This window comes from Bombina bombina, chromosome 2 (assembly GCF_027579735.1).
Source record: "Bombina bombina isolate aBomBom1 chromosome 2, aBomBom1.pri, whole genome shotgun sequence".
NCBI lineage: Eukaryota > Metazoa > Chordata > Amphibia > Anura > Bombinatoridae > Bombina > Bombina bombina.
Window position 1 is genome coordinate 515638601 of NC_069500.1, and position 16298 is coordinate 515654898.

Genomic DNA, 16298 nt, shown 5'->3' on the forward strand with positions numbered 1-16298 from the left:
TACAAACTGAGAAAATAGATATTTATCGCAAATCCTTCTTTCCAGGATAACCCAAAATACTCAAAATCCAATTGTCACAAGGACAGAAAGTGATGTGACATGTTCTGAACAGGGGCACAGATAGCAAAACAAACTTTTCCCTATGCTATCCTTCACCTAAAAAAGTGCCTGTTCCAACTTACATGCAAATTCAGCTTAAAGGGACACTGAACTTTCTAATTTACTACTATTATCAATTTTTCTTTGTTCTCTTGCTATCTTTATTTGAAAAAGATGGCATCTAATCTTTTTTTTGGCTCAGACCATGGACAGCACATGTTTATTGGTCGGTTAAATTAATCCACTAATCAGCAAGGACAACCCAGGTTGTTCACCAAAAATGGGACGGCATCTAAACTTACATTCTTGTTTTTCAAATAAAGATACCAAGAGAATGAAGAAAATTTAATAGGAGTAAATTAGAAAGTTGCTTAAAATTGCATGCTCTATCTGAATCACAAAAGAAAAAAATTGGGTTCAGTGTCCCTTTAAGAACAAACCTACAGAACCTATCTTGTTCGTAACCTGGGGACTCCCTGTATGTGAAAGGTTTAACTTGATGGGCTTGATTCATTTTTTTAACCTACATTACTATGTAACTATGTGTGTGTAACATAAAATGTGTTTGATATGGAGATTACACACAAGCTATGTAGAGGGATCTATCTGTCTGTCTATCTATCTATCTATCTATCTATCTATCTATCTATCTATCTGTCTGTCAATCTAACTGTAAATTAAGTAGTATTTATTCCCTAGGTACACACTGGAAAACAATATGCTGATATAATTATTGCATTTTTCGTGAATTAATCAAAATGATTGCAAGTGACAGCAGTTACTAAATATCATATTAAATCAGTACAGCAATGCTCTCACATACACAATAAGATAGGATGCTCTGTCTTGCTCCGCCTCATTTAGCTATTCTGGGATCAGGACCCAGCTGCTAATTCAAGCTCCACCTTATCTCATAGAAGTTTACTTAGACTGTAAGACGCTTCAGTTTATTGTATCTTACACTGATGCTCATATCCTCACATTGTTACCTAACATGTTAAGAGAAACGACATCCCACATTCTTTGTATCTTCCTGAAAACTCTCATCTTCATAGGTAAGAAATGATAATTTCAGCAAACAGGTTAAGACAATGACCTGTATATGAAGTGTTATTACAATCTAATATCAATATTTCTTTAAGTATGTAATGTATTGATGATGTGCACAGCATACATGTTAACATTATACTTTATTAATTGTAATTTGCAGGTTTAGTGAAAACTCAAATAGATCAGCCTAAAGAGACCCAAGTACCTGCCGGCGAAGTGACTGAAATTCCATGTAATCACAGCATTGCTAATACTGATTTGATGTATTGGTATCAATTTAGTTTAGGGAAGACTCCGGTACTGGTGATTAGCGGATATACATCAGCTGAACCAAAGGGCAGGTTTGAAATGAAAATAGACAACAAAAAGAAGCAAACCATTCTTGTAATCAAGTCATCTCATGTGAAAGACTCAGCCGTTTACTACTGTGCAGTGAGAGACACAGTGACACAGATGTACAGGAAATGTGTTCAAAAACTGTATAAGGGAACTCACATAGTATCTATAAGATGACAGCATAGAAGTGAAAAGCTCATTGCTTTAGTTCTAATATACACAATGGTAATTTATACTTTACAGGGTATTTTTTACATTGTTCTTTTTTCTCTAGGTAATAATAGAGTTATTAACTAGAGTTATTATTAAAAAATAATTACCGTAATAGGCCACAGCTGTTTGTACTCAGAAATAAGAAATCACACATATCAAATCATCAATGTACAGTATGTGTTTAGATGCTTGGTTTTCACTGCTAATAAATTATATCTCCAGGGTCTGAGGTCATTTTTCAACTACTTGACTCATTTTGATGGCAACCTAAAAATTACTTAATTTCAAATACCCACCACATGATGATAGAATAGATAATATAAGGACTTAAAGGGACATTAAACTAATAAATTGATTTCATGCACCACCCTCTAATTATGGCTGACCCGATTATGGGACTAGGTATCGCTGCAGGTATCGGAAGGTCAGTTACTGCACATGTGCAAAAACATATCAGCACTGGACTGCAGTAAAAGCTACATTTGACCATGGCGGCACCCATGACTAGAGGGAGGTGGAGAGGTGGGGAACACCTCAATGCTAAGCATCTAAAATGTATTTAGTGTTTAAGGCCCAATTATCTAACATTATTTGGATCTGAAAGGGGCTGCATGGAGGGAATTCTCAGGCTGGCCCTGGAAGTTGCAAAATGCCTTCCAAAATAATAAAGTTAGCCGGAAAGGGAAACTTTGTTGGGGAGAGTGAAGTTAGCAGGGAGCAGGGGTCATAGATTACTGTTTTCAGTATATAGTATCTTAAATCACCTCTATATTCTGTATTTTCTGCTAGGATTCAACGGTTTTGCATATTTTGACAAAATATCACCACAGTATTGAGCTAAAACTGCAAGAGTTGCAGGATAAAAATGTTTAGAGAATACACCAAATCTGAGAGAGGACTTTCATCTATGCCCACAGAGCGCCCCTGTTCAGCCCGTTAGCAGAGATGGGGAAACATGTTTTACAATGTTTTACAATTACAACTATGAATTTCACAAAACAATTTGCATCTATATAGTAGATTTATTACAATTTCTACTGTGCGCATTAATGTATATTCATATACATATATATTTACTGGGAACACACAGTTCCCATAGTGGGTATTAGTGTCAGCATAAAGAGACAACGTTGTGGAAAAGAAAAAATCAAGAGAATTCAGTATGGGATCTTCAGTCTCTAGGAAAATATTAGTCCAAATTCTAGGTTCGCCACGGAGATACAATATGACAGTAGATACTTTTATTCTGTCTGAATTATAAGTCTTTGGTTTCAAAGTAAACATTAAATAACTGCATTTTTGAATTCCCTATATAGGGATCTATCACCGAAAAATGTCTCAGGAAGTCATGTGTTACCTGTTTAGTAGTAGTTTGGTTTGCTATAATAGCCTTTACAGTTTGGTTTTCTTTCTGAAGGTCCTGTAAACCATGAGTAATCAATCCTTTGTGACAAATTAATTATACATAAAGCTTCGTTATTCAGTCACTTTCTTGTATTGTATTAGATTTGTGGAACACAAATGTTGAGATAATTATATATAACTAAAGAAATATATATATATTGTTTAGCGATGATTTGAAAGAGGATTTTATAATTGAATAAAAACCTCTAAATATAAAACCACTGTTTTACTATACATCAATGGGTAAAAATAGCAGAAACAAATTAGATTGTAATGCAAAAGACGTTATGGAATATATTCCCCAGAAGAGGTTTGCACATTGGAATAGCTGAGTAAGTATTATGCCCCAAGTGGAGAATTGAGAGATTGCAGGATCAAATTTTAATAGTGTTTGCAAAGAGAAAGGTGGTTACTGATTGGAGTTGTTGCAGCACAGAACTAAGATTGCGATGTATAACAGCAAAAATGAAGTTGAATAAAGGAATTACTTACAGTCAGGAGATGAGTCGTTAGAGTATTGCACATGAATATAGTTACCACTGGTTGAAGCAGTAGCGCATGGCATGCGACTACCGGAGGAGATCAGCTGAAGAACTGCGAGTACGGTAATAATTGAAACACAGGAACCAGAGATAAATAGAAATGGTTTTACCTTGAAAGTTCTCTAATACTTAGTAGAAAGCAAATGGCAATGCCAGTAAACCAATTCTATGAAGCAGGAGGGATCCAAAGGTAGATTAGAGGTAATTCTTAGTAACAAGGATTTAGTGAAAGTGCGAGAGTACTCTCTGAGAGCTTGTCAATAACCAAGCAACTTAGCAAGGTGTAGATGATATTTATTAATTGGTGAGGTGGTGTGCAAAAGTAAGGTAAAACCAGATTAAAGGGCCAGAGAGATTATGAAAGTTAAAGGGGCAGAGAAAAATATATGACAGATGGGATGAATTTCCTAATATTAGATTTATCCTTTTTCTTCTGGTAAACCTTTTTATTAAACCATTTCTGACTCAAATTGTGCTGGTTACTCAACCATTTCCAACAATATTTTCAACCATTTTCGATAAAATCCTCTTTTATTCCTCTTCTAACAATACTCTAAATTTGTCCTGAAGCATTACCTAATTTTTATCAAAAAATTCTTGTATAGCATTTAATAATTTTGTGATGGTATTACAATGTTTAATTTTGCAATTTACTTAAAACCTCAACATTATAATCTAATGCATTTGCTGTAAACTGCAATGCATTTAACAAGGAAACTACTCCTGTGTCCCATTCTGCTTCAAGAAATTCTTTATTTATACAGATTAAGAGGATCGGTTAACTGCTCTTTCACTCTCCATGTTGAATTAGTAACCTCTCCAATATAAATATGTGGCTTTAGGACATCTATATTTTAGGTTGCATTTTTACTTTTGGCGTAGATGTAGCTACGGTCTGTGAATATGTAACAACCCATATTTTCTGTAGAATGTACATGATTTACTCTGTTGGTGTTGATAAAGAGTTGAACTCAGCTGTTCCCCTTTTTTATACTATTGCTAACAATCCTTTACAAAGAACACCTATTTTAAATTTAAGCTTTTGCATTAATTTTGACTTTTTAGCAATTTCACCAATTTTCTCTAAACACTGATCCATATAATTTAGGCACACATAATCACAATCACTTCCATTTATATAGAAGGGTGCAGAACATTCTTTGCCTTTTTTCTCAAGCCACTGTACGCCATAACAATGATGTAGGTTAAAAAGCATACACACCAAAACCATTGATGTGGTCTGGAAGGTGTAGAAAATCTGCACCCTCACTGAATGAGTTCTGCCTGGAGACACCCCTCACCACTGTGCAGATTCTAGATGGCTTCCTGTATTCCTCTGCAAACTGATCCTTTTTCCTTGGTAACTTCTGTGTGAGGAATCAGAGAGGGTGCTGGTTCAATCTCTGTTCATCTCCCTAATCCTTGCCCCTCTTTCAGATCAGCTACCGTGGTGTATCTCCTCTCCTAATCCTAAAACATTACAATGGGACAGAATCCCTTGCACAGCCAACCCCATCCCCTTCTAAGAGGCATGAAAAGTACTGATACTAAGTAGATTCCCTTCACACCGCTTTTCTCCACCATTGTTTCTGATTCTGTAATAGGATATTGTTATCCATTCAGGATGACATCACACCAGAATACTTCAATCTCAGGACAGCTTTATTCTCCTATTCTAAAACCACCAGCAAGCAGATAGTAATGAGAGAATATAGAGCATGTTTTAAAGATGGTATTTAGTTCTTTCAGAAGGAAGTTTGGTACATATTTGTTTTTTTTTATATATCTGATTTGTTTACTATAACTATAATTATAACCAGATTTTTTGTATATTTATTTATGGGTACATAAGTATACCAAACATTAATTATATATTTTTACTTTTTTTCATTTGGATTTTTATTTACACTTCCACCTAAAAAAATATTTGAGTGGATTTTATTAATTTTATAGGTCTTATAAATAGTACATTTTATTATGGCATTTGAGAACAGATTTGTGACTATATAGCCAGATCAAATAGAGAATTTTCATCAAATCTCTTGATAGAGGGGGAAGGGAATTTGAATGTTGAAGATTCCAACCCTAAAGATCTTTTTAGTAAATTAGAGGACCTGCTTTTGATTGATACCAAGGAGTGGCAGGACCTACTACTTCTGGATAATGGACAATGGCAAATATTCTCGAATTTCAAATAACAATAATAGAGAATATACAGGGAAGGGCACACCGAGAATGGGACCAGCCAAAAATAGGGGCAATTATTTCCATACTGGTAATCATTTCAAAACATTACATCCTATTAGTACCACAGATAGACCTAGAGAACCTCTATGGAATAGCCTGGGGGCTAAACCAAAACCTCAACAAGTGGCCACAAATAGTCATGATTTTTTAGAGAGGGGTCATGTAAGCCTAAACGTGAGGGTCGAGAACAACATACAAACAGAGGGCTTCTGGGAAACCAGAAGAAGACCCTCAAAAAGAGCACTCGAAATAGATGAAGAACAAGAGGAGGGCTTAGAGTTCAGGCAAATAAACAGAAAGAGGTTGAATTAATATGTCTAGAGAAAGAGATAATTAATCTCTCTGATGTACAACTAAATAGGGATGATATTAGACTTTTAGGAAATGGGTTAAATTATGCACCTAAATCTAATCCTAATAAATTTGAAGTCTATATGGATATACAGAAATATATATGAAAATTAACTCTAAAACATTATTTTTTGAAAGATCAAGCAAGTAGAGGATTAACTAATAAGATGTATATTGAAGGTACCGACATTGAAAGGGCTTGAACAAAATTCAATTCACAGCCTGATTATTATTTACATAATACGGATCTAGTACATAAAGTATGTCTAGATCTAAACCTCTCTTGTCTATCAGAGTATGAGGAAGCTAGGCCTATCTGCCACACAGGCTTTAAAGGAAAATCACTTTTTTACCCAGTGAACATGCAGGGGGACCAGTTACCGGCTTTCAAGAAGTTAATTTGTGAAGAACTGGATACAGAACTTTACAAAATGTAAATTTAACAAGTATAATGATAATCTAAACTGGAGAGAGAGAAAGAACCTAGATAGGATGAAAACTAATGAGAATATAGTTTTAAGATCGACTGACAAAGGAAGTGGGCTGGTGATTCAGAATAGGATAGATTTTGTGTCTGAAGTCAATAACCTTTTGGGGGATCCTTTGGTATATAGAAAATTAGATAAGGACCCCACTGTTGATTTCCAGAAAGAACAGAATACTCTCAATATGAGAGCCAAAGAACATGAGGTTCTTTCATGTGATAAAGCTAATTTTATTATACAAAACACCCCTAAAGTGCCCACCTTTTATCATCTTCCAAAGGTGCATAAGCACCTGGATAAACCCTCCAGGAGACCTATAATTTCAGGGATTGGCTCCATATGCCATAATTTGTCTAAGTATTTTGACTATTTTTTACAGACCCTAGTTAGAAAAACAAAGGCATTCATTAAAGATACATCTAAAGATATTAATTTGTTTGAGGAGATACAATTTTGAAGATGATTTCTGGTGGGCAACGTATGATGTCTCTTCTCTGTATACTAACATTAAGCATGAGAAAGGTATTAAAGTGATAGAACAGGCCTTTATGTATTATGATATACCTGATATTCATTTACAGTTTATTTTAGATTTAATCATGTTTATTCTTTCTCACAATTATTTTGAGTTTGAAGATCAATTTTATTTACAGTTAAAGGGGACTGCAATGGGGACAACATTTGCACCCTCATATGCACACCTTTTTAAAGATAGCTTTGAAAACAAGTACATTTGGAATAATAATCCTTATAAGAATACTATTGTCAAATATTACAGATACATTGATGATGTTATTATCCTGTGGAAGGGTTCTGCATCACTATTATCTAAATTTTCTGATTATATTAATGTAAATGAATATGATCTGGAATTTAGTGGCACTAACTCTCAGGAAAGTATAGTATTCCTAGATATATGTCTAGTGGACAAAAAAGTTATAGTGAGAAATGTTAAGAAAACAGTAGATAGGAATAGTTTTTTTGATGCCAAACGTGGTCACCTTAAAAATTGGAAATCTAATATTCCTGCAAGCCAATATATTATAATCAGGCAAAATTGCTCAAGAGTTTCTGACTTTGAAATAGAGGCAGAAGAGTTAGATAAAACATTCTTAGAAAAGGGATATAATAATAAACTTTTAAAGGAAGCAAAAATAAAAGCAATGAAGCTAGAAAGACAAAAACTCCTTAAATGTGATAAAGTAACTAATAGCAATAAGACAGGGGATAATCAAGTACATTTTATCACCACTTACAATGAGGGAGCAAGGGTCATAAAAAAAAGGTAATAACTAAACATTGGGGAATACTTAAATCTGACCCTATATTGGGGAATAAAGTAGGGGATAGACCACTAATTACCTTTAGAAAAGAAAAAAAAAGAATTTAAAAAATCATTTAGCCCCCAGTAAATTAAAAAAGGAAACAAGATAAGTACCCAGAAAGAAGGATGAGAAAGAAATTTTAAGTAATTGGCTTTCCCTCCCTATGGGTACACATAAATGCAATAAAGGTAAATGCAATATGTGCTCATATGTTAAGAGGGGAAATCTCTTTAAAAATATGGAAGGCAATGAACAATTTGAAATCAGACATAGATGTAACTGTAAATCCAATTTCACAGTGTACCTTTTACACTGTAAGTGTGACCTGATTTCCATTGGGCGCACTAAAAGGAAAACTTGGACTAGATTTAATGAGCACCTTTATAATATTAAAAATGGTTTTAATAAACATAGTGTACCCAATCATTTTCGCCTAGTTCACAGTTGTGACCCTAGGGGCCTTGAGATCCAAATCATAGATTGGTTACCCCCTGAAAAGAAAAATAGGTTTAGACAAAAAGAAACTGAATGGATTTTCAAACTAAAAAGTTTGAATCCCCTAGGTCTCAATATAGACTTAGATATACAAGCATTTTTATAGTTAAATTCAATGCAATGTCTTTATATGGTGTGAATCCCTAAAATAGACTCCACTACTTACTAATGCCAGTTCATAATTTCAGCTGTGTGGGGGAGGAAGACTTTCCTGTCAGCTGTGGATTATCCTAATACCTAAGAGAGACTATTTGTTTACAACATAATTTGTGAAATGCTATTAACAACTTACATCTTGTAAGTAGAATTTTGACTGTGACGTGTGTGTCTTTTTGAATAAATTACTACCTTGAATCTGGTCCGTTTTGCGCTATTCCCTATTTCTTTCAGTCTGCAATTGTCTTTTTGACCTGTGTGAGGAGGAATAAACCGGTAAAGAGAGAGGATGCATCTGGACCTACAGGGATCGATACGAAATACATTGAAGTCATCCTGCATTTCCTTTGTTCTGTTTCCCCATTATACACAAAGGAACTTAAGGACAGTAAGACTGTATCTGTATGCACAGTTGTGCAAATTACCTTTAAGATCTAGCGCTGCTTTTTTATTTTATTTTGTGTTTTTATTTTGTTCTTTTACTGCATGTTTTAAAGATGATAATTTCTTGTACACTTTTTAATCAAAAATCGATCTGAATAAAGATCAAGAAAGGGTGCCAATATAGATAGTGTTAAAAATGTAATATCAATACAGATACACCCTAATGTACCATTTACCTCCATGTACAGTCCCAAATAAATTAGTCCACAGATAGGATATAACAATCTTTTCGACCGTGCAAGTTCCTGATGAATAAATGCTTTTGTTTGATAAATGTTCCATCCATATATTCTGAAAATGGGCTGTTAGGGGCAGCTACTTACTTGTTCGACCGAACCTCCAACAGACTGCAATACAGACAGAAGAAAAACTGCGCCTCCTGGTGTAGATAACTTTAAACAGAAACCCTATTTAACAATAGAAGGTAAACAATGCTCACAAGTCTGTTAGCATTATGCATGCTGAAACTAGCAGGCTGAGAACCCTCAGTGTCTCAGCTCACTGAACTTCGGTTCTTCCTTCCAGATACAAAACTAATAGCTCCAGATTATAGCATTAAAGATAATGACTTCAAAAAGGGTTTAAGCCAAATGGTTTAATCAAGAATTAAAATGGTTAAAACCAACATAAAACATTGTCTCACATATATACTATGCTATGTGTTTCTCATCATTCTTACGTCGTTTCCTCAGGCATCAGGCATATTTATATGTGTGTACCTATGTATATATATATATATATATATATATATATATATATATATATACATTTAAAGACATGTATAAACACATATGTAAAACCCTGTCTAGCAAGTGTATTTTGTTGGTTTAGGGGCAATTAACAGGTCTGTGATAATTACTATATTCCTGGCTTTAGTGATGTTCAAAGAGGTTCTTACAGACATTTGTCTCCAACATCATATGCTAGTATGCTGTCTTGGTTGATTATCAGATCCCTGTTTGCTATCCCCTGCGGAGCTGTGAGCTTCAAAGCAAAATTAGTGATTGAACAATTGTATAATTTAGCATATTAAGTGGGGAGGGGAAGAAAGGTTTAAGTTGAATCCTGATATGTAATTAGCAAGGCATCTCATGTCTGAACCTCAGATTTGCAATACACAGAATGTATCCAGCAAATGGTATTAAGCATGCTCAAGCTTAATATTTGATAGATCACATACTTACTCTATCTTATTATATAGATATGTATTATTCACTGACATTTACAGATACCCTGACATATCTATGCCTATATTTTTAATATATATATATATATATATATATATATATATATATATATATAGAGAGAGAGAGAGAGAGAGAGAGAGAGGTATACAGCTATATTGTGCCAAAATACCATCAGATATATGTAAACATATGTATTTATGAATAAATAGAACATATTCTGCTATGTGAAGAACATTGGAATGTGAAATATTAATATTTTCATTTTGTGTTAGCGCTCACTTGAGAAAATGTGGACATTTTTTGTGTGCAATTAGGGTGTTGAGTTTTTTCCAACTTTTCACACTCCATTGAAGTGTATCAGAGTATGTGTTAATGAAGTTGATATATTGTAACTTGTTTTTTTTATGCACTTTTGGTTAGCGCAAGAGCAAAATCTTTTAACTTTCAACTTGTTATATGTCTGGTAGGCAACATGCGCAAAAAGCAAAAGTCAAGCATGGTTAGCACATGAGTGGGAGCGACAATTAGAGCTCTACTTGTAATATAGTCCTGTGTGTTACACATTGTTAGTAATTTGAAAATCAATGTATACATATTATAATGATGTTTATTATAAATCACTCTTATAGTAGAAGAAAACAAAATAGTTCACAAATAGAAAATACAAAATACTTTATTTTATGCATAGAATGAGTGGTAGTATATAGCACATTATTCAGTTATTGCGTATTTCTTTATCAATTCATACAAGACTTCTTTCACCTGTTGGTTTCTGAGAGTCATAATAAAAGGGTTCAAAACAGGTGTAATAAAATTAGTCAACAGACTCATTCCTTTATTTGTTTCCAGTGAAGAACCTTGGGCAGGAGTCACGTATATGAATACTAAACTGATATAAACAAGAGATAAAGTGGTGAAATGGGATGAACAAGTAGATAAAGTCTTGTTCTGACCAATTGTAGAAGGGATACGCAATATAGTTAGTATTATACATGTATAAGTAAAAATAATAACTGATAAAGACCCCAGGACCACTAATGAAAACAGAAAAAAGTCAATCAGCCGTATGAGTCTTGTATCTGCACAGGCAAGTGCCACTAATGGTATATTATCACAGAAAAAGTGATTAATTCTGTTTGGACCACAGTAAAGAAGATTCAGTTTGAGGATGGTAGGCACAGAGATAGAAAGAAAACCTCCAAACCAACATCCAGCAGCAAGAAGAACACATCGTTTCCAGGTCATGATGGTCATATAATGCAAAGGAAAACAAATAGCTACATACCTGTCATAGGACATCACAGAAAGGAGAATTAGCTCTGCAGTTCCCAATAGAAAGTAAAAAAAGGATTGTGTGAAGCAACTCCCAAATGAAATGGTGTTCTTCTTAAATAAAAGGATGCTCAGGAATTTTGGAATAACAACAGTGGACAAAACAATTTCTGAAAGGGCAAACTTTGCAAGAAAGAAGTACATAGGTGTATGTAATTTATGATTTGTCATTATCAAGAGGCTTGCACAAAAGTTTCCACATATTATGAAAATATAAAGCAGGAGAAATAGGACAAAAAGAAAAATTCCCATTCCTCGGGTTTGGGGGAACCCCAGCAATATAAATTCAGAAACAGTAGTTTTGTTTTCCATTCGTAGATACTGTTCCATCCATCACAGTCATCTGTGATGCTACAAATAATATTTAAAGAATAAAACCCATTGAAATTGTTCATAAAACATTTCTTATGAAACAGATAAAATATACATAATTTTCAATGAAATACAACTGCATTAAATTACAGTAAAAAGTGTTAGTTTACATAATTATCACATATGATTTTGAAAATAATAATTAAAAAATAAATAATTAATTAAAAATAACATCAATTCATTTTTCAAAAAAAGTATCTATAGATCTTAAAAGGACAAATTTTTTCTTTCGTGATTCAGTTAGAGCATGCAATTTTAAGTAACTTTCTAGTTTACTCCTATTATCAAATTTTCTTCATTCTCTTGGTATGTTTATTTGAAAAGCAAGAATGTAAGTTTAGATGTCGGCCCATTTTTGGTGAACAACCTGGGTTGTCCTTGCTGATTGGACAGCACCAGTAAACAAGTGCTGTCCATGATCTGAACCAACAATTTGCTGGCTCCTTAGCTTAGATGCCTTCTTTTTCAAATAAAGATAGCAAGAGAACGAAGAAAAAATGATAATAGAAGTAAATTATAAAGTTGTTTAAAATTGCATGCTCTATCTGAATCATGAAAGAAGAACAAAATGGGTTCAGTGTCCCTTTAAGTTCACCAAAAATGAATACAAGAAAATGATTGATCAATATCAACAATCAAAAACTGGAAAGATATTTGTAACCAAGGATAGGCACAGACCAAGGCTGTGGCGGACATTTTCCAAAGTACAGACGTTAGTGAAGGACACCAAGGTACAATTCAAATTAAAAACATCAAAAAACACTCTCTTCTCTGAGAGGGTAGAGGATTCATGGTGGAATAGCCATCCAACAGAAGTGGTAGAGACAGTGAACAAGTTTAAACATGCATGGGATAGGCATAAGGCTATACTAGATATAAGATAAGGTCAGGAACTAATGGAAGTATTCAGAAAATTGGGTAGACTAGATGGGCCGAATGGTTCCTATCTGCCAACATATTTTATGTTTCTATAAGTCAGGAGCACTTTGCTGTCAAATGAGCCTTACATTGGATGCCCCTGGTATAGTTCCACAATTGCAAATTAGTCATCTAATCAAACAAGTTTAAAATAAAATGTGAATAAAGACTGCTTGTGGTATACTGGTATAAAATGTTTTCAAAATTCTTACCTTTTATTTTTTTTTTGGTTGTATTGAGAGTCTGCGACTCCTGACCAAACCCACCCACCTTGATGTTAATCGCATGATCATCATGGTTGGTTACTTACTTGGTAAGGTAATGTTTGTCAGAGTAGGCAGCGGTCTTCTACACAGAGACATCAGCACCATGCTGCTGCACAGATCAAGAAATCGGGACGGGTCAGGACTCACTGGTGGTTGACACAGGCTACACTGCAGGCAGCTTGCTTTTTCCCTCTTACTCACTTTCCAGCTACTGAGCATTATCATATGGGTGTGGCCCCAACCCCGTGAAACATGGCACTGCGTGCGTCAAGGTGGTGTCAGGACCAGAATTCATCTGTCCTACTTCTGCCTCCCCACCGCAAAATTAGTGGCGGACACTGCAAGGGCCAGTCACGGACACCAGTGTCCATGTACGGACACCTTGCCTATCTCTGTTTGTAACTTACATTGGTTCTTTTACTTATAAATGTTTTACAGCCGTGCAGAGTATAGTTTAGATGTGACCCCTTTTGCTTCCTTTTTATAATTATTACTGTCCCTTGTTTGCTTTTTCTGAATCAGCATATGGGACTTATTAATGTGTGTTATATTTATCTCTTAAATCATTGTTGAATATAATAATTGTACATCCCAAGAGAGGAAGCAGTTTCTGCACCCAGTTGATTATTTTAAATAAAAAATGTGCAAAATATGGAATTAAAAATGTAAAGTAAATCCTAATTTGTTCCAGAGCAATATGCAATTATTTTTTTCCCATTTTTAAATATTTTTTAATTTTATATCAATTAAAATGCAACACTTTTTATAATGGTTTATACATGATTACTAATTTTACAGCCTTGATTACTTAAGCCCTATATTGGTCTTTTTATTGTCAAACACAATACCTTTTTAAATATTTAAGAAAAGATAACATTTTCATACATATAATGATTTCAAGCCCTGATTTCTTGTGCCATACCTATTTTTTCTCTTTTTATGTTTTATTTATTTTTTTTAAATGTTATGATTACTACTGCATTACTGTTTTGTAGGCTTTAGACTTCAAAACTGATTTGCAATTTCTTTGATGCAAGATGTAAAACACTTTGGGCCAGACCAGAGTGGAGCGCTATCTTAATGTGAAACCTGTAAAGGGGCAAAGTTGCCGTTTATGGGCGCACATTAAATAAGCAGCCATAAAAAGTGGCAAGTTAATGCTACCGCAAGCCATTAACCCGAGGTCAAATATATGTTATATGCATAATATTTTTTACTAATAACAAGGGTAGTACTGTGTAGTTTTTTTTGCACTTATGTGTTGACTCCAGATAATAGGGAAACTGAAACAGCTGCCTTGCAGCCAGCAAATACATGTATAATGTTTAAATTAAAAGTTATGTTTTGAACAACAGTATCAGATTTAAATGTGCTTAGAAACATTCTTTATTTTCTTGCATTCTTCTCTTAAATACATTTCTGCTTACAATCTCTCTATTAATAGTCAAAATCTAGCCTGAATGTATCCTTGTTTGTGTCAGGGAAAGTGAGGATTATACCTATTAATGGTGAAAAAAAGGGAAACAACACATATTTTGAGAAATAATATCCCTTTTATTGTAAATTATTTTTGATAAACATAGCAAAGATTGTTTATTAAACAATACATAGCTTTGGATAGAATCATGCAATGGCAAGCAGGTAGGTCACAGTAAATACAGCAGGAACTTCATCATCAGCTGGCAGGAAGATATACATGATTACTAGTAAATCAATAGTTAAATAGCCGAGCTTATCATTGTTGGTGCTTTTAAACAAACTGGAAAATACTACACTAACCCACTACCAACAACAACCACATGTTTGCACCTCTGCAATGAAAAGGGGTGGTTTCCCTTCTATGGAATTGGAGGGAAGAATAACAATGCTATAATAATTTAAAATCAAAAGTTCCCTGAGTGTTAAATTTATATTTTCTAAAAACAAAATTAATAATATGGGTGATATAAACAAAATCTGTTCAATAAATACTGTTTCTTTCATGTAATTGGCAAGAGTCCATGAGCTAGTGACGTATGTATAATGGGATATACAATCCTACCAGGAGGGGCAAAGTTTCCCAAACCTCAAAATGCCTATAAATACACCCCTCACCACACCCACAGTTCAGTTTTACAAACTTTGCCTCCTATGGAGGTGGTGAAGTAAGTTTGTGCTTAGATTCTATGTTGATATGCGCTTCTCAGCATTGTTGAAGCCCGATTCCTCTCAGAGTACAGTGAATGTCAGAGGGATGTGAAGGGAGTATCATCTATTGAATGCAATGGTTTTCCTCATGAGAGATCTATTTCATAGGTTCTCTGTTATCGGTCGTAGAGATTCATCTCCTACCTCCCTTATTTGGATCTACGATATACTCTCATATTCCATTACCTCTACTGATAACTGTTTCAGTACTGGTTTGGCTATCTGCTATATGTGGATGAGTGTCTTTCGGTAAGTATGTTTTCATTACTTAAGACACTCTCAGCTATGGTTTGGCACTTTATGCATTAATATAAAGTTCAAAATATATGTATTGTACTTATATTTGCCATGAGTCAGGTTTATGTATATTTCCTTTTGCAGACTTCACTTCAGTTTTATATTTGGGGAAAAACATATTTAGGAAAAAAAATGTCTTACCTGGGGTATAGCCTTTTCTCAATTGACTGCTTTTTCATTAAATGTCGCCGGCAAAATTAGGCTCGCAAGGGCGCAAAATGTCAAAGATTATTGCATCATTCTTGGTGCGAGAATATTTTTTGCGCAAAGGTACGTCCGGTGACGCAAATTCGTCAGTTCCTTTCACAAGGTTGCGTCTTCAATGATGCGAGTGTGTCATTTCCAGATGTTGTTAGCTCCAAAAAAAAATCAGTTTGCGTTGTGCATCATTCTTGGCGCCAAACAATTTTATTATTTTAAGCCCCATTCCTAGATGCCTCTTGCCTTTTTTTCAAAGTCAGAGGGCTATGCTGTTTGCATTTTTTTTCCCATTCCTGAAACTGCCATATAAGGAAATTGATAATTTTGCTTTATATGTTGTTTTTTTTCTCTTACAAATTGCAAGATAGCTCAATCTGATCCTGTCTCAAAA

General features: G+C 34.3%; 1 protein-coding gene and 1 gene segment (V, D, J or C); one reads left to right on the forward strand and one right to left on the reverse strand.

Annotated features, from left to right (window-relative positions):
* The first annotated feature begins 1093 nt into the window (after positions 1-1093).
* Positions 1094-1662, forward strand: LOC128647126 (T cell receptor alpha variable 26-2-like). The segment is given in 2 exon segments: positions 1094-1154; positions 1310-1662. Coding segments are annotated over 2 exon segments (414 nt in total).
* Positions 1663-11045: 9383 nt separating this feature from the next.
* Positions 11046-11837, reverse strand: LOC128647127 (olfactory receptor 6M1-like). The gene has a single exon (XM_053699943.1). It carries the CDS (start codon positions 11835-11837, stop codon positions 11046-11048), a length of 792 nt encoding a protein of 263 aa, XP_053555918.1.
* Positions 11838-16298: the final 4461 nt, after the last annotated feature.